This window comes from Uranotaenia lowii, chromosome 3 (genome assembly GCF_029784155.1).
Source record: "Uranotaenia lowii strain MFRU-FL chromosome 3, ASM2978415v1, whole genome shotgun sequence".
NCBI lineage: Eukaryota > Metazoa > Arthropoda > Insecta > Diptera > Culicidae > Uranotaenia > Uranotaenia lowii.
In genome coordinates, this window is record NC_073693.1 from 206,938,293 (window position 1) to 206,961,305 (window position 23,013).

The 23,013-nt window shown below is 37.8% G+C and overlaps 1 protein-coding gene across 1 annotated transcript in view; it reads right to left on the reverse strand.

The window, feature by feature from the left end:
• Positions 1-424: 424 nt before the first annotated feature.
• The window catches only part of LOC129756999 (glucose dehydrogenase [FAD, quinone]), a 91,789-nt gene continuing 69,200 nt past the window's right edge, over positions 425-23,013 (reverse strand). The window contains exon 3 of the mRNA XM_055754084.1: positions 425-3,009. Within this exon, the coding sequence (XP_055610059.1) occupies positions 777-2,639 (1,863 nt within the window). The 5' untranslated portion in view covers positions 2,640-3,009 and the 3' untranslated portion in view covers positions 425-776. The remainder of the gene's footprint in view (positions 3,010-23,013) is intronic.

Consider the following 23,013-nt stretch of genomic DNA (forward strand, 5'->3'; position numbering starts at 1 on the left):
ATTTATATTCAGCTTGAAGTGAAGTTTTATAATCAAAATTTGAATATCAATGTGAGAATTTAATTAAGGATTGAAATAGCAGGAGTTCGTAGTTTCATAATTTTTTTAATTTAGGATTCAAAGTTAAAATTTTGTGGCAACTTCTAGGACTTATTTCTTAAAAGTTAGGATTCAAAATAAATAACCAACAATTAATGTAAAATCTTTCATACCTGAGTAATAATATGGAACCTTTTAATTTTTTTCAAGCTAAAATGTTATAGACAAAATTTTGTCACCAAAGTATAGAAAAAGATTTTTTTTCGGATTGAAGAAAGATAATTTTGGAGCTAACAATTGGACCGCGAAATTATGTTCATTTTATAAAGCTTAACTTAAAGGATTGTGATATCAAATCAATCAGACTAAGATGATTCGTTGTTTTTTTTTATTTATCGTTTTCAGGTATTTCGGTTTCCTTTCCGCGTAATACTCTCCATACTCTACATTTGGGGGTAACTTTTGACACTTAGCTTCAAGCACTGACAATCTCGATTCTAACCTTTCGCAAACATTCCTGGAAGAAAACTTCACCTTAGCTAGCAACAGAATAAACAGTTTTCTTAGGGAGGGATTATTCCTGCGCAAAATAATGGCACACATTTTGTTGTCTTGTTTGTTTTTTTTTTTCGTTTAGATTTCACTCTCACTTCACAACTAGCTAGTTAAACTAACCAACAGTCATTCCGACCATCCATTTCGGTAACCACAACTATTGTTTTCATTAACTATTAAAGTTAGCTTATCGCCAGCCAGTCTTCCTTGATAAGATTTGCGCCCTTTTCGCCGATCATGATGACAGCCGCATTAGTGTTTCCGCTAACAATGGTCGGCATGATGCTGGCGTCTATGACTCGTAGCCCGGATACTCCGTAGACCCGTAACCGAGGATCGACGACGGCATCCGGGTCCCATTTGGGTCCCATTTTGGCCGTTCCAACCGGATGATAGATGGTCATCGATATCGTTCGGACCTGGCACTCAAGGTAGGCGTCCGACAGGAATTTGAGGTGTTTGCAGTTTGGTAGGGGCCTTCGGTGCAATCGACTGCCGAATTGTTTGAACACTTTGGCTTCTGAAACGCGAAGTGCCATCTTGGCTCCCTCTACCAGGGTTAGGGCATCGTAGGGATCGTCAAAGTAGTTTGGATTCATGATAGGGTAGTGGAAGGGATTTTTGGACTTGAGCCGGACCCAACCGCGAGATCGTGGCCTCAATAGCAGGGGCATAATGGTCCAGCTGTAGACGTCTTCGATGGGATGGAACACCTCTTGGTAGAGATCTTCCTTGAGGCCTAAGATCTTCTTGACCCGTGCTCCGCCATCGGAGTTGAGGGATGCTGGAGCCATGTGGAACTGGACGTCCGGCCAATCCAGGGTTTGATTAGCGTAGGGAGTATTGACAAAAGCGATTCCTTCCAGACCGCCCAGGACGGTCATCGGGCCTCGTTCGTTTATTACGTAGTTCATAGTGACAGATGCCGCTTCGAGGCGGTTTTGCAGAATTGCTACTGGTTTATCGACTAGGAAAGTTAAACCACCCATTCCGACGTGATCTTGAAGATTGTTACCTACGGGGAGGTCGACTATTGTTTTAATGCCTATTTCATCCAAGTGTTCTCTTGGTCCAATGCCCGACAGCATCAGTATCTGAGGCGTATTGATGGAACCTGCAGACATGATGATTTCACGCTTCGCTTTAACGAAGTGTCGTTTGCCTTGACGGAAAAATTCTACACCGACTGCCTTTTTGGTGCCGGGATCGATGAGTAGTTTAGTAACGTGGGAGTTCATGGCAATGTGTAGATTTTTTCTCAAACGAATAGGCCGTAAGAAAGCTTTTGCCGTACTACATCGGCTACCACGCCTGATTGTGCCCTGAGCTATCATGAATCCTGTTTGCTGTGCCCCATTGATGTCCCGATTTTCATAACCTATTTCGGTCCCGGCTTCGACAAACGCAGCCACTAGCGGAGTATGCCAGGGGGCTTCCTGGACCGTCAGAAGCCCCCCTGTTCCATGGTATGGATTCCTCGCCAAATACGGATTACGGTTATCTTCAGACTTTATAAAGTATTGTAGCACATCATCATAACCCCAGCCGGGATTCCCGAAAGACTCCCACTGGTCGAAATCATGTTTGTTTCCTCTGACATAGATCATATAGTTTAGTACGCTAGATCCCCCGAGAACCTTTCCTCGAGGCCAATTACACCTATTGTTGACCATACCCAGGCAAGCCTTATTCGTTGGCTCCGTTTTATAGGCCCAATCGAGTTTACTCAGCTGCAAGTACGCGGCCAACGAGGGCACATCTGAAACTTCATTCTCATCTGGTCCGGCCTCGATCAGCAACACCTTCCAACGGGTAACCTCCGTGAGTCTGTTGGCGACCACTGCCCCCGCCGATCCTCCACCTACCACTATAAAGTCATATTCCGGATAGATCGCCTGCTGATCGATGACCCGCGATTCCGGATCCACCCGATCGTAACGGTAGTATGAGATGGCCCCCAGCAGAAACGGGATGAGCCATAGACTAGAGCCGACCACTGTGGCTGTTTTGATCACAGACGAAGCTATCAATACGTTGAATACCATTGCTGGAACTTATCAATAGAACCGGTTTGCGAATAATGTAACTCAATAATATAAATAAAAAAACAAATAGTTTACAGAAGATAATGTGTGATTCCGCAATCGGTTCTTTCGGAATGTCGCTGTTCTGTTCTTTCAAGAATTTGGATACTTTCGCCAATTTTTACTAGTTGCCCTTGTGTGATGTTGGCTTTGAGTGCGACGGAACATAATTCACCGGGTTCGCCGCGAGTTGACTCGACTTGATGAAGGAGGCCGTCTTTGGTCGTCCGTCCGTCGAAATATTCACACCTCCTTGCGCTACGTGTTCTGGTACGGAGCTCTGAAGTCCGTACTGATGCGTCCGTAAGTGGTTGTTTCTTGGTGCGATTACCTGTAAACGATAACAATAAAATGTGATGAGCGACATGGATTGCTTGCCAGTTAGTTTGTTTGTTTGTTCGACAAATGTATGCAGTTGTTGGCGTTTTTCTTCACCGTCATAAATTAATCAATTTTCTCTCTCATTGCTTTCTTTGCAGGTAAGAAAAGGAGTCACGCAACTTGTCAGGATGAATAATTGCCGGCATTTTGTTCGGTTATTGGTAAGTCGTTTGCACACAATTGCCCTTTTGGCTGGCGGGCGATTGTTGCTACATTGACGCTAACTGAGGCAACGATTGAGTATTGTTGTGTTTCAGTGAGGTATAAAATGGTCCACTTAATTTAGTTGTAAGCTTCATTTGCTTTCAAATAAATTATGTTCTCAATAGCCTTTTAATGAATTATTTACTTTCACAAACAAATCTCGATAAATTGTCATGGTATCACATATCAGAAAGATATAAGCCCTCGAGCTGTGGGCAGGTTGGTGGATTATTCCTTTTTTCCAAATCATAAATATATGTAATTACAATCTATCCCAGGTGTAGTGATAGCTAGATCGGGCCTTAACTTTAGGGGGGTCTTCATGTGACAGGATAAACGGCAAAACTATCTCCTGAAGATATTTATCCTTCTTAACTTGTCCATACATGTTTGCTCCAGTGATGAAAACATTTGTATTCTTCAACAGTCACTTATACAATTGGCAAAAATACAATTTGGCTTGCCAAATCATGAACTCGCGGGGAAATTTATGCGCAAAAACAAACATGAACTTATCTGGATCATTCCCCTTACAGTTATCAGAGTAAAATATCTGACACGGGATTAGTCGATCTCGCAAGTTGCGATTATTGATCCTAATCCTGACCATGATTTTAAATTGATTGTTCAAAATTATTTCTCGTTTCTTGCGTTTCATCTTTGAAAACTTTTCAACGCGTTCAGTCCTGGCGTAATTTTCACCACTAGATAAACAAACCTTCCAGTCCAGATCAAAACGCTAGTATTAGATTCTCAGTACCTGACGGTACGACAGATGGGGCGCTGCAGTAAATGAAAGAAAACGACTCGATATGAAGTGGCAATTTTATATTAAAACTTGGAAAAATCCGGGTATTTGATTTGAAAACCTTTTTTTTCAACAAAACTCACCCACAAATTCTAGATCGTATTTTAAGCTTGCAATAAACCTTTCATGAATATTTTTATAAAACTTGCTCAAATTACTTCGTTTTGGAGGCATAAACCCGGATAAAACCGGGCAATCTGGCAACTCTACCTTTGATAAAGCAAGTTTGATTTATAAAATAAGCTAAAGGTGTCTAGAGTTAATAAAATTATCTTGAAATTGTTTTTCTAGCGGAAATTCGTACGAACTTGAGCGCCATCTGACCGAAACATTTGATATGACTGACAATATTCGAAAACTCCAACGAATTCCTGCAATCAAAAACAATAAAAAAAAAAAGAAATACACAATTTTCTCTTATATTTTATGAACTTTCTTTAAACCCTACTATTCTTGAAAAATATTATCTATGAAAATAAAGAAAAAGTTTCTTTATTAGAAACCAATTGAATAATTTCATAACGGTGTTTGACTTATTCTTGGCCAACACTTGGAATAGTGAATCATTATTTTGTGCCATCCCTTTTTCTGTTGATCAAAAATCATGAAGAAACTTTAATATGCTCCTTTTTTTGCTCTCGACTGATTATAAATTGAAGAATTTATTTTCTTGCGTTCTAGATTCAATCTTATTGTTTACATTTGATCATAGGAAGTGTTTGTATTTTATGACACACTAGCTCAGGGGTGGGCAACCTTTTTAGCTAACGGGCCACATTCAATTGAAATTTTTTCGGCGGGCTGTACTTTAACCCTTCGTTTCATAATTTAACAAACTTGCAACAATAAATGTAAGAAAAAGTGAAAAATCGTATTTAATTTTAATTTTTTCTCTTGATGTACAAATCATTTCCAACTGTTTAAAATTATTTTTTAGAGAAAATAAAAAATCATGAAATAAATTATTAAATAACACTTATTAAAATTTTGCAGAGCTTTATTAATAATAATCATTTGAAAAAAGGAAAAATTTAAATTAAACATAATTTCGTATAACAGGAACGTATAAATTCATGATGAAACTGATTAAGAAACGAAAAATCAAAAATAAAACAAATGTTATTTTGACTTTTTTTTCTTTAATTTAAATTTACCCTCGAAATCCGCCTTTTTCCTACAGACGATGAACAACGTGTACGTGTATTTTGACTTGAATTTTGCGTTAGATCATGGGCATGAAATAAAGGAAAGATCTATAATTTATAGATTTTTGAAAAAATTTCGTCAAAGAACCTTTAAAAATTTAAACAGATTTCAAAGATTTTTCTAGAAAGTATAGACACAATCGATCGATTTTTGGTATACCTTTCTGATGAAATTTATAACAATAGTATGTATGTATGTATGTATGTATCCACCTTGGGTTTGCGGCAGCGCCGCGGTTAAGGCCAAAAAAATAACCTACGCGTCCGTCTTGGCTACCACGCAACACAGTCATAACCCCTCAATGAGACTTTTAAAGGGAATGGAATCGCAAGCAGATTCACTTACGGTATCCTGGGTTAGAATGGGGAAAGTCTCGAGAAACTAGAACGATATTGTTGACTAACCAAGAGAGCATGCAAATTATAATCCCGCCCCCAAGGCTTCCGAAAAAAGAGTGCATCCTTGTTTTACAAAAAGTAATCAAATACTATATTTTCCACAACCATGCCAAATTCCCTTGACATAAGTTGAGAAACGTCCGGTATTCGAAACGGGTAACAAGCACATACAGCTACCCGCTCCTTTTGCAAAACAAGGTTACCCTGATGCCCCTACCCTAGTTATTAAAATTTGTAATGATGATAATATGAATAATACAACAATATAATATAGTTATATATAATATTTAATATGATATAATGTAATACGATGCTATTCAATATAATATAATATGATAATGATAATTATGTATTAATATATTATAATAAAATATATGTATTATAATGTGATCTGGTATCAGATGTTATTCCTGGCGATTTGGTTATGCTGGAAGACTGTTAGATGATAATTAGGCCGGAACAAATTTCAAATCCTGCTTTTGGAATACTAGGAAATATTGCGAATAACAAATAAATTGGAATAACTTGCACGAAAGCTTGTTTGTAACAAAATTGCAAACTATATCATTGCACAAAACCTATAACTCAAGTAATTTTTTTCGAAAAATTTAATACAATTGTGGCCAGCACTGTATCGATCCCTTGCAAGTATGCAACTTATGCGCCACTTCGTTACCGAAGATTGCACACCACGTCTAAATTGCCCGGCTGGGACTCTCTTCAGGGCGAGTCAAGAAGATAGTCCGGAAAGATTATGAGGATCGATTCAGGCAGGCTTTCAAAGAAGAACGAAAAACTCGAGTGAAACTCGGACTCACTCAAAATGAATTTTAAAAACCCTAGAACTCCCTAAAAACATCCGGTAAGAGATCACCCATACCTAAAGTTAATATCATAGGACCAAAGAAAACATCGCACTAGAAAGCGAACGGTAGTGGAAGAGCAAATTCAAAATCAGAGCACATGGCTCGGAACACATGGACGACGCTACGCGTAGTGATGTGATATCAGTGTTTCATCCACTAAAAACTTTCGGGTAGGAGGATTGAGCCCATAATGTATTCATTCGAAATAGAAATACAATATTTTAGTGTAAAAACATGTTGTGTTTCAGAATTGTATTCAGGTAAGTGCTAATCATAATTCGTTTGCAATTTGATAATTCATTTTCATTGCTTTCAGTGGGCAAAGTCTTAGAACCTAGGTATGTACATTGGTATTTATTTCTATGTTTCTCGTTTTCCTATCTTTACTTCATTCTCCTACCAGTGCGTGCAAAATAACTCTCTAACTCTCTCTCTCTTTAAGAATTCATTGCTGGAACCGTGCTGTGCTAAGGAAGGGGCCAGAAGTTCATTTGATAAGCGTAACGCTTACCACACTTGAGTGTTATACTTGAAGATTTTACGTGGGGCGTTCATAAATAATGTTCAAAATTAGTATGCATACTTTTTATGCCATCCACTTTATAAAAATCTTGGACGCGTCCAACGGATAAGCGGTCCGGGAATAAATATGTTGATTATTTGATGTGGTTCGTCTTTCGTGGACGAACATGAATGCTGCTAATGGAACAAAAGGGAATCATACATTTGGACTCACCGAACGATGCATTGTTTTTGCTGTTGATGTACTTACGGCTGCGGCCGTGTGTTGCTTTCGACCACGGGCAAAGTGCTGCTCCAACGAGTTATACTGCTGTTGCTGGGGCAACAGCCGGCTTCTGCTAACAGCAGTTGGGTCGTTGACCGTCTCGTAGTTCAGTGTGATCAGGACGCTTATCACAATAAGTCGGTGCATGAAAGGCTGCTGACGATCACGACTATGGGTGATTTCGGATGAAGAGGAAATTCCTTGGATTAGAGGGCTCTCGGGTTGGCTTCAGGGTAAAGACGTCCCTTCAATCAACCGGAGTTTCAATTCCGGATCGCGTTTGTTGCTGGCTGGGCGGTGGGTTCTCGTGCAAGCTGCTGTTGACGAAACGTGTGCCTAATTAGGCAATAATTATTAGCACAGCACGAGCACGGGTTTCTATTATGCACGACTTTACCTTGCAATGTAGTTATCTAACACACGCATTCACGCACTAAGCCCTATAGTAGCAGTTAAAATTGATCCTGCTTAAAGTAAAAGAATTTAGTCTCCGAAATATTTGATCCCACATCACTTTTACCTCTACTACTAATTCAAATAAAAAAACGGCGCGAGCAAACTACTTCCACACGCGATCACGATCCAGATTGAAGTGATCGATGGTGTGCAGCCTCATATTAGGGCAAATGACCTCGGACGGAAGTACGTCATTTCCCGAATGGTCTTTAGAAAATTTTCGTGAAATTGCCATTCAAATAAGTCGCTCGTTTTCCGATCGTCTTCTGGGCCTGTATGTCTCATCCCAACCCTTCCGAATAATTGTCTGGACACGATCTTAAAGTGAGAGAGCCAGACATTTAGGTCGTCGATTACTCGATTAAGACAAGGGATCGAAACAGTGTTGACCTGTTTGCATACCCTCTAGGCTGAACCAACATAGCATTGTTGGTTCGGAGAATTATATCGAAGTTTCAATGGTGCGACTGCTACATAACACCGGACTTATTTTTACGAAAATTTGGTTCAAGAAATTAAACCAAATTTTCGTAAAGGGAAACTACATTGAAACTTAAGGTACATCAAAGGAATTATGTATAGCAAATTAGGAACTATTCATTCAAATTAATATGTATTGTTGTTTTCACTATTTACAAATTAAACTAATGCAAAGCTCTTGAATTGACATTCTTTCTCACCTTTCACCCCTTTAGTTCATTCACAATTGCACTCGTAAATCATCCGGTACTGAACGAATTCCAATAAGATTGGATAATTTTCAGACCATATAACAGTTATTTCATTCAGAATCAACGAAAGTTTTCTTCACAAAACGTCCAATCATTTGTTGGAACCAATTTTGGTACGAAGTTAATCTAAATCAGTTTAATTTGTAAGAGCAACTCCAACTTTTTCTGGAAAAATCTCCTCAAATAAAACACATATCTCCTTTACATTCTTTCTCAATATAAAAGCAATTTTCTTCAACTCCAAATGTTTTTTGGATAGCAAGATTTTGCCCAAACAGTTTTCATAATATAACCAAATATCCGCAATAGATCATACAACACCGAAATTTATTCGGTTAAAATATCTACCTTGCTTTAAAGCAATCCGTATTACTGCATGTCATCACATGATCAACTCCAAAAGTGAAACTTTTGAATAATAAATGCAATCAATATACCGCACCACCTTAATCTTCAAACGTTACGCGTAACGCTTACCACCCGAATGAACCAAAGCAGGCCGCCGGTGGGAGAGAAATGTCACAACAAAATCAAACAGCATAATCGGTGCAAAGTGCTTTTCTCGGCAAAAATTTTTAGGTTTTCAGGTAAATCATCAGCAAAATGGCCTTAAAATTCTGCAAAAAGGATCTCAAATGAAGCGCGAAGTTAAACTGGTGAGTTTAAATACGAAATATTAATGTTTTGTTTCTATTTTTCAGGAGAAATTGCGATGGAAGAAAAAAAAAATCCAAAGTCGACTGTTTTGAAGAAGATTTGCTGGATGGCGAGCGTGTACAGGTAAGTATAATTCCTTATATTTGTTTCCTTTTTCTTTTATTTTAGGTGCAGGCAGATGAAGACAACGACTGGAATCCTACAGCAAAATCCTCCGAACACAAATTCTGAAAGTATGAGCTGGCCAACAAGGTACGTAGCAGAAGGAACTCAGCCGACAGTTTTCCACCCACGACAACGTGCGCTCCCAAGTGAGGTCCCCGTGTCGAGAGTGGATCCCCGCTTGCCTCGTTCGCCACTGCTGAACCCGTTGGAATCTGAATTCAGTGTTTCACCAAAGAGTGCCACCGATCGGAATATCGTTTTCGGGCTCAAGTTCCCCTGCCAAATCCTCTACCACCGAAGGATTTCCAGCAAAAGGAAGTGTTCCCAAATCCGCACCATTCTGAACGAATGTCGTTTTTTGGCTGGGCCACTATACGGGAAAAACGGAGTAGCAGAAAAAGGAACGCAAATAAGCGTTTGCGCAAGTCGAGAGCGAAGTTTCTCATGTGCGGGTGCACAGTCACCGTTAATTAATTACCCCATCTAATAAAATAACAACAACTCCAATATCTCAACCAAAACCAAGTGTTTGCTTGTTTAAAATTAAGCCGTAAATACTTCAAATGATAATATTAGATTCAATAAGGCACTCGATGTATAGGTTAAGAAATTTGTAAATTAGGCTAAGTTAGAATAAGGGAAGAAATGAATTGTATATACAAAATTGTGATAAAAAATATAAAAAATAGGCTAAGTACTAATCTAGATATAAGTAATTATTGTGAACTATAAAAACTAACATTATTTACAAAAAAATGAGAAAAATATCGGGAAGAGCTTATGAAAATTAAGATTAGGGAAAATTTAGCGTATGCAAGCATAGGAGCTCTTCTCGTTTCCTATCAATCAACTTGAATTTGTCGCGTTTAGGTGTTAGGTATTTTTGTTTAGTTTGTTTTCTCTTTTTCATTTTTCCAAATTTTAGTAAATTCCTAGAATTTCAAATTAATTTTGAACATTGTTGAAGTGAGCTCGATTAACTCGGGTTTGCTCAACATTGTTCTCTTGCGAGAACTTCTGAGACTTCGCGATCAGCGTCTAGCTCACCCCACAGCTAAACTCACGCTATGTTTCCTTTAACAGTACTCCTCTTCAACGCCGTATGGCTCCGAGTTTTATGGTAGTTAGGTCATCATTCTCAGGTTAAACCTTAGAACTCGCTCTTACTTCCGGTCGAGGGGAACGCTTTTTACTTCAACAACGAACAAATTATTTAAAACCCAAGCAATTTTGTGGTAAATTTTCTAATTATTTCCCGGCACACTAGTTAATCTTCCTCCAGTAATTAAAGGTTTTGTGGTAGGATGCAGTCTGAACTTGCTTGATTAGACTAGGGCGGTTTTAATATTTTTTTTTGCAACCAGACTTTGTTAATTGTGGTGCATTGTCCTTCCTAACATGATAGGTCTTCATAGCTGTGAAAATTTTAGATTTTCAAATCATCAAGATGGGCTTGTAGATTCCTTGCTTCTAACAAAGGTTTAGCTTCGTCTTTCAAAAATCTTTCGTGTTCGAATGAAGTAAAAGGTTTTCTTATTTGATTTTCTGTAGTAAACGGAAATTTTTCCATGACTTCGGTTAATACCTCCCTATTCTCCACGTTCGAATAATGTTCTATTTCGATCATTTTTAGCGAGTTGTGTGACGGCTCTGGCGATTCCAGTGCTGCAACATCTAGCGTTTTATCTCGTTCGATCTCTTTGACAACCGGAAGCGTTTCTATGGGCAGCAATGAGTGTTGTACCATACCAATATCTACCTCTGTTTCCTTCTTCTCACCTACTATTGGTATTTCCTCGTACCCGTTTTCTCCAGCCATCATTGGCTGAATACAAAAGGATTTCCAAAAATCATATCCTAAGATAATCTTCCGACAAATCTTGGGAACAACAAGTGTTGAAATGACTTTTGTAATTCCTCGGAACTCGATCGGTAACTGAACATAGCCAAGGCACTCTTGGACTGTCTTATCAGCAGTGACTATTTTTAAAGAACTAGGGTGCATCTGGAGTCCATTTTTGGCGGCAATATCTGTAACACTAGTGACACTAACGCTTGCGCCAGAATCTAACAGTGCCTCATACTTTGTGTCGAAAATTCGTACTGAGATACTCGGACATGTTTCCGTGTGAACATTTACTTCACACACTTTCACGAACGGATCTTCAAACTCGTTTTTGGGAACTAAATGAGTGGTTGGAATGTTGTCGTTCCCTGCACTGCATTCCACATTTAGTTTCCCATCTGCGCCTTCGAGCTTTTGGGATGATTGTCGCAGAACGTGGATGTTTTTCCCGGGTTCCCACAAATGTAGCAGAATATTCTCTTTTCTTCTCTACATTGACGCCAAATATGTCCTTGTTTTCTGCAATTCCAGCAGAGTAGAACCGGTCTTTCGATACCCTTTGAGTTCACCGTCATCTCTGGTTTTCCCCCTGTTTTCTCTTGATGACTTCTACTCCGGTCGTATTGCTTTCCGATGTAGTTCATCTCGTACGCCGAATAGTCTGAGTCTACCGTGTCCAAATTGTTTGCAGTTTCTAGGTTGTGTAGATTTGAGCCCCCCTCTCGTTTAGCGCCCCCTTCTCGTAAACCACGGAACGCAGGGTCGTTAGCATCGATGCGATGTGCGTAGTATGCTAACTTCTGGATATCAGTGACTGTCCTTAACGCCAACCTAGACCGATAATGTGGCCTCATGTTGTTCCAGATGATTTCGAAAAGGCTCTGTTGGTCAAGAGGTTTAGAAAGCATTTTATTTAGCCTTTCCAAATCCATCTTATATGATAAAAACGTTTCGTTACGTTGCTGCTTCCTTTCCTGTATGCGCTGCTTGTTTCCCTCGTCTTTGCAGGGGTTTCCGTACATGTGTCGGATCCGATCTTCGAAATCATCCCAGCTCCTCAACTCATCTGAGTAGCATAAGAACCAGTCATATGCCTCACGTCTCAAGATAGTGTGTATGCGTAGCAGTAGTAAATTTTCAGGAATTCGATCCATGCGAGCGAGCATTCTTACTTTATGTAAGAAATCCTCGAGTGACCTATGTCGAGAATCGCCGTCAAACGTAAGGTGCCACTTCTCCATTTTTCTGTCCGCGTTCTGGATCTCTGAGTCGTGAATCCTTCGGCTCAATCCTGGTCTGCTTTCCCTCCGTCTAGGGTAGGTTTCCTCGTCCGACGATGAAATGTAACTCGATGCTTCGCTGAGTCGACTCCGGTTTCCCCGATATGCCTTCCATGCAGATTGTGAGTTGCTTCGACAGTCTCTTTCTAACTCCGGCCTGTGTCTGGTAGAACAACGGTGATCTGGTCGATCCAGCCGTTGGCTGTGCCTTGATCGTTCCCGAGCATAGTAATCTGCTTCTGACTCGTCTCCGCTTTCCTCAAGGTATCGCGATCTCGGATTGCGTCGATCTCCTTCAACTGCCCCTAAACGCCTGAAGATATACCTGTTGTCTTGGTGTGAGAAATCAAATTCGTCGTCGGATCCGCAGCTCTTTCGTTGGCTAAATTTCCGACCCGTTCTCGATTGAGCATCATGTTTCCGTTGATGTGAACGCTCCGAATTCCCACCCTTTCTTCGTGATGACTTTATGATCTCTTCGTTGGCCCGTTCGCCTGCGAACGTTACTTTCGGGTTACCGTCCTGCTGATTCTGGTTGGGTCGCCTGTAGTTGGCCAACTCTGCCTCAAGCTCTCTGATCCTCTCCATCACTAGTGTGAAGTCGTTTTCCTGATAACTCTCCTCTTGTCGTGAACCAAACTCGCTTCCAGGAAACGGATGGCCAACGCAATACACTGGAACGATTACAGTGTATTGCGTTGGCCATCCGTTTCCTGGAAGCGATGGACACACCATTGGATAAGGCATCACAGGTGATGTGCAAACCGTTTGCGATGGCATTCGGTTGTAAAAAGGTTGCTGAATATAACCGGTCGATGTTCTGCTGGTGCGATTTGAGCTGTTAGGAGGACTTCCTGCCCACGATGTCGATGGTTGACCTGCTTGAAAAGGATCTCTCCCAACCCTTTCGTTACCTGAAACGCATGGAGAAATATTTGTGTCCTGTACATCTGAACTCTTCTGTTGACTTGTGTCTACCTCTGGTCTAGCCGAATTCTTTTTCGAAGGTCCCGTCGAGGAAAACTTACTAAGAATGTCCTTTATATCCTTGCAAAGTTCCCTCTCCATCTCTTTAGAAGCTTCCTCCGAGGCTGAACAGTTTGAGGTCCGATGCCAATAGTGTTTCAGACGAGAAATTGATTTTTCGTCAGGACCAGTTTCCAACTTTTTACGAAGATCGTTTACAATACCAGCAATACGATCAAATTCTTGATCTATCGTGTAAGGCGATGTATATTTGTTGCCCTCTTTTACATCTTGAAAGAACAGTTTCCCTAAAAGTCGACATTTTTCTTCCATACTCTGCTTTATTTCATCCTTTTTTCCACGAATCATCAACTCGTAGTCAACTTCTTCACTAGTCAGATGATCCACTCGCGGAAAATTAGAAGGCATTTTGACCGATTGGTGTTAAAAAAAAATCAAATTCTGTGGCAAATTTATTGTACAATGAAGAAAAAAAATAGTATAAAAATATTCTAATACATAAATAATAAAATCTAAAGAATATAAATAAATAGTTAATAAAATTATAGAAAAAAAAATCAAGTTGTAGTAAAAGAAAATTAAGTTTTAATGTAAAGAACAAACTATAGCGACACAAATTATGAATAGAAAATTACACTAATACTACGATTATACTGAAGTCTTTAAATTAGTTTTCAAGCAGTCTTGAGAAACGTGATCTGTACGGTGTGGTTTGAAACCAACAGCCGTACGCAGAACAGTACAGTAAAACCGTACGCAAAACTGTATGAGCTGAGCTCATACGCAGAATAGTGAACCGAATAATTTTTATCCAGAAGAACTAATTAATCATTTAATGCTGTACCAAATATATTTTAAATACAAAAAATAAGTCCAATTTACTCTACAAATGAAAGAAATTCTCCACAAGAATACCCAAATAAAAAAAAAACGTAGCTTGAACCTACAATTGGGTCTTGAGATTGAATAAAATTCCGAAAAGAAATTCCCAATAAGCTTAAAAACCTTTTCGTTGGGCGCCAAAATGTGGCCAGCCCTGTATCGATCCCTTGCAAGTATGCAACTTATGCGCCACTTCGTTACCGAAGATTGCACACCACGTCTAAATTGCCCGGCTGGGACTCTCTTCAGGGCGAGTCAAGAAGATAGTCCGGAAAGATTATGAGGATCGATTCAGGCACGCTTTCAAAGAAGAACGAAAAACTCGAGTGAAACTCGGACTCACTCAAAATGAATTTTAAAAACCCTAGAACTCCCTAAAAACATCCGGTAAGAGATCACCCATACCTAAAGTTAATATCATAGGACCAAAGAAAACATCGCACTAGAAAGCGAACGGTAGTGGAAGAGCAAATTCAAAATCAGAGCACATGGCTCGGAACACATGGACGACGCTACGCGTAGTGATGTGATATCAGTGTTTCATCCACTAAAAACTTTCGGGTAGGAGGATTGAGCCCATAATGTATTCATTCGAAATAGAAATACAATATTTTAGTGTAAAAACATGTTGTGTTTCAGAATTGTATTCAGGTAAGTGCTAATCATAATTCGTTTGCAATTTGATAATTCATTTTCATTGCTTTCAGTGGGCAAAGTCTTAGAACCTAGGTATGTACATTGGTATTTATTTCTATGTTTCTCGTTTTCCTATCTTTACTTCATTCTCCTACCAGTGCGTGCAAAATAACTCTCTAACTCTCTCTCTCTTTAAGAATTCATTGCTGGAACCGTGCTGTGCTAAGGAAGGGGCCAGAAGTTCATTTGATAAGCGTAACGCTTACCACACTTGAGTGTTATACTTGAAGATTTTACGTGGGGCGTTCATAAATAATGTTCAAAATTAGTATGCATACTTTTTATGCCATCCACTTTATAAAAATCTTGGACGCGTCCAACGGATAAGCGGTCCGGGAATAAATATGTTGATTATTTGATGTGGTTCGTCTTTCGTGGACGAACATGAATGCTGCTAATGGAACAAAAGGGAATCATACATTTGGACTCACCGAACGATGCATTGTTTTTGCTGTTGATGTACTTACGGCTGCGGCCGTGTGTTGCTTTCGACCACGGGCAAAGTGCTGCTCCAACGAGTTATACTGCTGTTGCTGGGGCAACAGCCGGCTTCTGCTAACAGCAGTTGGGTCGTTGACCGTCTCGTAGTTCAGTGTGATCAGGACGCTTATCACAATAAGTCGGTGCATGAAAGGCTGCTGACGATCACGACTATGGGTGATTTCGGATGAAGAGGAAATTCCTTGGATTAGAGGGCTCTCGGGTTGGCTTCAGGGTAAAGACGTCCCTTCAATCAACCGGAGTTTCAATTCCGGATCGCGTTTGTTGCTGGCTGGGCGGTGGGTTCTCGTGCAAGCTGCTGTTGACGAAACGTGTGCCTAATTAGGCAATAATTATTAGCACAGCACGAGCACGGGTTTCTATTATGCACGACTTTACCTTGCAATGTAGTTATCTAACACACGCATTCACGCACTAAGCCCTATAGTAGCAGTTAAAATTGATCCTGCTTAAAGTAAAAGAATTTAGTCTCCGAAATATTTGATCCCACATCACTTTTACCTCTACTACTAATTCAAATAAAAAAACGGCGCGAGCAAACTACTTCCACACGCGATCACGATCCAGATTGAAGTGATCGATGGTGTGCAGCCTCATATTAGGGCAAATGACCTCGGACGGAAGTACGTCATTTCCCGAATGGTCTTTAGAAAATTTTCGTGAAATTGCCATTCAAATAAGTCGCTCGTTTTCCGATCGTCTTCTGGGCCTGTATGTCTCATCCCAACCCTTCCGAATAATTGTCTGGACACGATCTTAAAGTGAGAGAGCCAGACATTTAGGTCGTCGATTACTCGATTAAGACAAGGGATCGAAACAGTGTTGACCTGTTTGCATACCCTCTAGGCTGAACCAACATAGCATTGTTGGTTCGGAGAATTATATCGAAGTTTCAATGGTGCGACTGCTACACAATCAAGAATACAAAGGTAAAATAACTACCATCTTCCAAAATTTGTTTTTTTGGCCGTGCAATCTTTGGATATTTGAATTTTTCATTTCGGAATTTACATAAAATACTTCAAACTTTATTCATTCCCCCTTCGGTTTTTTTGGAAATTTTGAAAGATGAGGAGACAAAAGAGGAAATTGATATTTATTCCAGCCTTAACCAAATTAAAGTGTGTTGGTTTTCAAACATGTAAAATAAAATAAAACAAAGGAATTATAAAGAAATTATTAAAAAATAACTTAAACTATGATCTGATTAACTAGAATGAAAAATATCGAATGGGTAATATTATGTTTGGATAACACATATTTCAATGCTGCTGTACCGATAGTGGAATTGTTAATGATGCTCCTGAAATAATTAGAAATGAAGAAAAATTCAGAATCTTAAATTAAATTGCGAATAATTAACAGAGGTTCATAAGATGCAAAGGATGGATTTCAGAAATTAAATTAATTAAATTTCACCTGGAATATCCAATTAACACAATCTAAATTAGCTACTGTATGAAGCTTATTTCCTCTTCCACAACAGACCTTGCATTTCGATTACCTACAACTATTTGAAAGGGAAATGTTATTGAGAGATTTCCATTTCTGCTTGCTCACAAAATGTAATAATTAAATATTTTGAGAGTGTAGCATAAAATCATAATATTATTTCTGGTTATCAATTTCTATAGTGAAATAAGAAGGATATATGATTGGCTAATCTGAAACAACGAAGATTAATTTAGAAAAAATATATATATAAAAAAAACATTTGGTGCTGGTACTGTAGCATTTCAATAAGCTAAGATATATAAGATATTTATGAAAGATGCTCATCTATGTGGTCGACCTAAAAATGAAAGAAGTGTTTATTTTATTCAAACTATGATGGTGTAATTTTGAAGGTCTCACGACTTCCTATCAAAAGTGCAAATGAATTTCAAAATTCAAAATTCTAAATACTTGAAATCACAATAGGTATGATCAACAATTGTATTATGAATCGATACAATACAATAAAGTACGGTTAAATCCTCTAAAAAAATATATTATGGTTAAAACTATGCCAAATGCTATATGCTATATGGATTTACTGCATCTACAGACAAATATTATGTGTACTAAATATGCCACCTTGGATGAACATTTCGGTAGGTCCTAAATGGAAGCTATGATTACGTTTCAATGTTTCAAAATGAAGAAATAGATACGATAAAGAAAGTATGATTGAAATTGAACGACTATTTAATTTAGTTCACAAATGTAGAGAATAAAATGCAAAAGATAAAAATCTGAAGATTACCTGATTAATTGTTTGAACGATAATCACTTCACTGAAAATGTTGTGAATATAAGAAATACTAATGATAACACAATGATACAAATATACAATACAAAAATACATGAAAACTAGTTTTTAATTGCGGCTTCTATGATGCTGAAAGTAAATATGATAATAAATTAAATTTAACAAAAAAAGTTGGAATTACGTAGAAAGTTTTTTTTTAGTTGACATTTATAAAAGATGTCGACCCGACCGGACCTATAAGATATATAATATCAACAAAACATTTAGTTCAACATATGGAAATGGAAAATTCTCACTCTAATCACTTGACTGTTATATTCTCTAGAAATGGATGAAGTATCAAAAAAATTATAGATTGGGCATAAAGCATTCCATTCATCCGAGAACACCTGAAAAAAAACTCACTGAACATAGCTACTTAACATCAGCCAAGGTTATTTTGGTTATTTGAGAGAGAAGAGCGCAATGTAGAAAACTTATTTGATTCATATTTGTAGGCAGAAGAAAATATAAATAAGTGTGTATTGGAAATCTCTCACCGATTATTTCTACTGTATTCAGCACATTCAGCGTTTTTTGCTATCCAGTTTCAAATGGCTTTGGCGTGCCACATACACAGCTGCAAATTGCTCGTTCTCCGTATTTTTATCAAACACCATAAAACTCTGCAAAACTCACTCACAAACTCCAATTGACCCGAGTAATTTTGTTTCCTTGTATCGCGAAAATGGCGTAGATCACGCAGCAAACAAACCGAACCGAAAACTAGCCTCTCTTAAATAGCATTCTTCGCATTATTAAATCCAATCATCGCTCTTAATTCACTCCCTGCGCCCCCCACACTTGTGCCTTTTCCATACTACATTGCCTATCAACAAACTCCGTTCTCTGCCACTGTTCTTCAAGATAGAACCAAACTTCGAGCCAGCAACGGAAATGCACCCCAAATAAAAAGTCCCCAGCATCATCGACCAATTGTTGAACACCTGTAGGAAACAAACATCGCTCACAGACAAATTTCATAAAGCAAGGCAAGTGTTGATCGTAAATTAACAACAATCAATCTTCGTCAATCGACAGCAAGTTTGGTCTCTTCGATAATGCCAAGAACCAAGCTCGTCGCCGAAATTCGCGCATTCCTTGAATGCGTTCAGAGAATACACCACTACAGAAACGATTCACTTCGCGCTTTCAATCGATTCGCTCCATATCCTCTCCCAGAGCTATCACACACCACTACATGCACATGTGGACATGTATATTGCTGACATTCCATCTCGCTATGAAAAATGTGATAAAACAACCACGCGAGAATTTTTTACACCCCTAATTCAACACAATATCACGACATTTTAAAAGATTCCAGAACAAGTATTCCATAACACGACCACTCCACGATTAGACACCACTTTTAGATTAAAAACAGCTCGAAAACACAAGAAATTTTGCAAAACCGAACAGCGCCCGAAAACGCGTCTAGACGCGACCGATCTTCGCGAACCTCCTGATGAAATTTATAACAATAGTATCACGGAAAACCGTTATGGATTTTTAGAGTAAAAAAAATTGTTTTTGTCAAGAATTATTTTGTTGGTGGCTCTGAAGTTATTTCGACGAGATCGCCCACCAAAATGAGAAGATTCATATCCATTAATATTCAAGAACAAATGTTTTTGAATTGTTAATGGTTTTTGTTTTAACCAGTATCTGAGAGCCAAAAAACGAGCGTTTTTGTTTAAAAAAAACTAACACACACATATAGCATCTCAGTAAAACTTCATGTTTCTTTGAAGAGATCTAATTCACTTAACTCTTGGCGAACATCTTTCAAGGATATGATGGCCTACATCTTACAAATGCTAAATCCACCAACCCTCAGAAAAAAGTACTATGTTTGCCGTGACTGAGTTTCGATCTCATGACCTCTTGCTTACAAGATTTGAACGTTATCCTCCAGGCCACGGTCGGCGGCATGATTTGATAGAATAAAAAAAAATTCAAAAATAAAATATTGAGCACGTATGTATATCTTACAATTTTTTTTTCAGAATGTAGAAACATTTATGACTTTTCTACTTTATTCAAAAATGCTTGTGCAAATCCTTTGTCTTCTGATCATGACGCTTATGTCGACCATCTGCTATTATTATGGATTTTATATTCGAAAGTAGTTTATAAAAAATAGGAAAAAAATATTCCAAAAAAAATAATATTAATATTTTGAAAATATTACTGCATCTTTGCTTGTAAAGGAACAAAATAAATGCATAAATTTCTGGAAAACAGTCTTTGATCCAAATAATTATTGGATAAATGAATTAACACACAAGTGAAGCGCATATTTAAACAAGTTTCTGATAGATTAATTATTTTTGCTTTAGTATGTTGATTCTAGTATTTCAAGATAACAATACATTGTAGGTAAACGCGGTGAAAAAAAATCAATTTGAGAAAAGATTCGCGGACCGCATCAACATGTCTTAAGGGCCGCGAATTTCCCCATCCATGCACTAGCTGATTTAGACGGCCTCGTTCGTTCGAGTTCCCAAAAAGGTTTGAATCCATATTAAAAGTTTCTCATTTTTAGAATTTGTAGTACTTTTCAAAATAAATTTTTAAATGATTGCTATTTATTCAGCAAAAATTTAAGCAAAAATGAAAGATTACAGCGATTGGATGTTTTGATTTGAAAATTCAAGATTTAAACTTAACGGCTCAACCTGTTCAATTCATTATTGGAAATTTCCATGTGAACATCACACAAAAACTTAAAATGAGGATTTTTGTTCCTAGAAGTAGAAGAGTAACAGATGAAATCTGTAGAAAAAGGCTTTGCACAAATCTTCCTTTATAGGGCAATTTTTTATATTCACTTGGCAATGTCCGGAGTGGATGGAAAACATTTACTTTTCTATCTAAGCAGCGCGAAAGTTCGAATCGTATTTTTCGAGTAGCAAAACATAGTTTATGTTTATTTTTATCATATAAGCTAAAAATTTAGCCGACATCGGACAAAAATTTCAATACACGTAAAAATTTACTTATTTGAACATTTTTTTCGAATAATGATAGTAAAACTGGGGAATATCAAGATATTTTTTTTTTCTTTTTTCAATGCCGGAATGTGTTCGCCGCAAAGCTTTTCATTATGTTTTTTAAAAAGTCTCCATGTCGAGGAAATCCATGCATTTTTTTTCTTAAAAACTTAGCCAAACCGAACACTGGCTTCCAAATTTTTAACTCAATATCAACCAAATCATGGTAGGTATTACTCATTTATGTTTAGGGAGAAAAAAAATATAAACACTTGCAAAATTATTTTTTTTAAAGAGGCATATGAGCAACGTTCAAATAATAGCTTACTATTTCAAAAATTTTGTTTGATTTTTATGAGCCCAATATTCTTTTATATTTCTTTCTATTTTCAAAACCTGTCCTAAATTTGTTTTCCAATAATTATTTTGTATCTTAAAATAAGACTTTGTATTAAGTTATTCATAAGTTTCTAAACTCTGCCACATTAAATGTTTTACTAGCATAAAATTTTTCTCCCTAGCCAAATTAGGTTCCAATTGCTTGATCGCTTTCCAAGTCATTTAAAATAAAACTATGAGAATCCCCTTGTTTAATAATCAAAAAAACAACAGCACTCCTTTTTCCTTTTCGTCCCCCCACTGGAGGGTTCCCGAATAAGCATAGAAACATTTCTCCATTTTAGACAACCCTTCCCTACTGATGTTGAATTCCTTCGTATGACTTATTCAATAGATATGCAACAAAATGTATGAGGCTCCCGTCTCCTCTTCCTATCTCACTCAATGGAAGAAGGGAATGGTTCCTTATAATTATAGAAATATTACTCGTTTCAAAATACAATCCCATATCCAATTCGGAGCCTTCTGACTGAATAACTTTAGATATCTTTAAACAAAAACTGTCCTTTTTTTTAGTTCCATTTGTTCGATTATTTCACCAGTCATGTAAAAAATTGTATGGGTGCCCCTCTCTCTTTCTGTTTCTCCGAAAGGTGAGAAGAGCATCAAATCATCTTGGCAGCATTTCGTTCACCCAAATACTCTTGTTTGCCAAATTTGATTTTCCTCGCTTGATCAGTTATCGAGTATTGCAAAAAAATCGTATGAACCCCCTTCGCCCTTCCTATCCTCCCAATGTAAATCGGGAGGAGTTTCAAGCAATTATAGCACCAACCTGCCAAGTTTCAAGAAAATCGGTTCAGTTGTTTCCGAAGCTATAGGGAACAGACAGACAGACAGAAATCCATTTCTATAGATATTTGTGTTCTTGGTTTCGATTTGGCTATTAGGGTGAGTGCTCCTACTTTGGACGTAGAGCCTACTTTAGTCCTAAAATGTCGAAAATTCTAAATAATTCTTTTTGCTGGCATAGAATTAATATATTCCTATGCACACAATGAACGCTTATTCTTCCTGAACCCAACCATACCGTTTTTTTTATATTTAAAGCCATTCTCATTAATTTTCAACGTTTTTAAAAATGTACTCCCTCATCAGTAGTAAATCAGACAGCTCATTAAGTGGGGCGCGTTTTAAAATATAAGAGTGTTTAAGGAAAAATCACGATTTTTCACTGTCCAAGTCAAAGTTTAAAGGAAAATTACTTTCACTGTGAAGAATATGAACCATCCTACCAATTTTCTTTGAAATTCATGAAAATCAATGGAAAACTCGGAAAATTTGCAACGGGTCTAAATATTGGAATCTTTCTACTTTGATGTTCCATGTTTAGACCTAACATCACCAAAACTTTATATCAATATCAACAAATCAACAAAGGTGCGTATTTTTGATTGAGGCATAATTCTGAACCAATATTGCATATTTCTAACAGTTTTTGCCAGCTTTACGCACATAAACTACAAGTAAGTAGACACAAACAAGTTTCAGCTATTGTTCTGCTGATAGAGCTGACGGGGAATGAAAGTGTTTGTGATATTCATAACAGAAATTTAAGTTTTTTTTAAATGTTAAAAAGCTGTAATACTTTTGTAAGATAATAATTGATTGAAGATTACATTTTCAATAAATTTATTTATTTATTTTCGAAAAATCATACTTTATATGAACTTTAGTTCTAGGTCCACTATAAGGAACCGGTCCAGTACCAAAATAGGAACAGTAGGTTCAATGTTGGAACTTTGGATCATCCACATCTTTGCAAATCTCTCAATAACGGCGAAACCTATGTTGAAAAT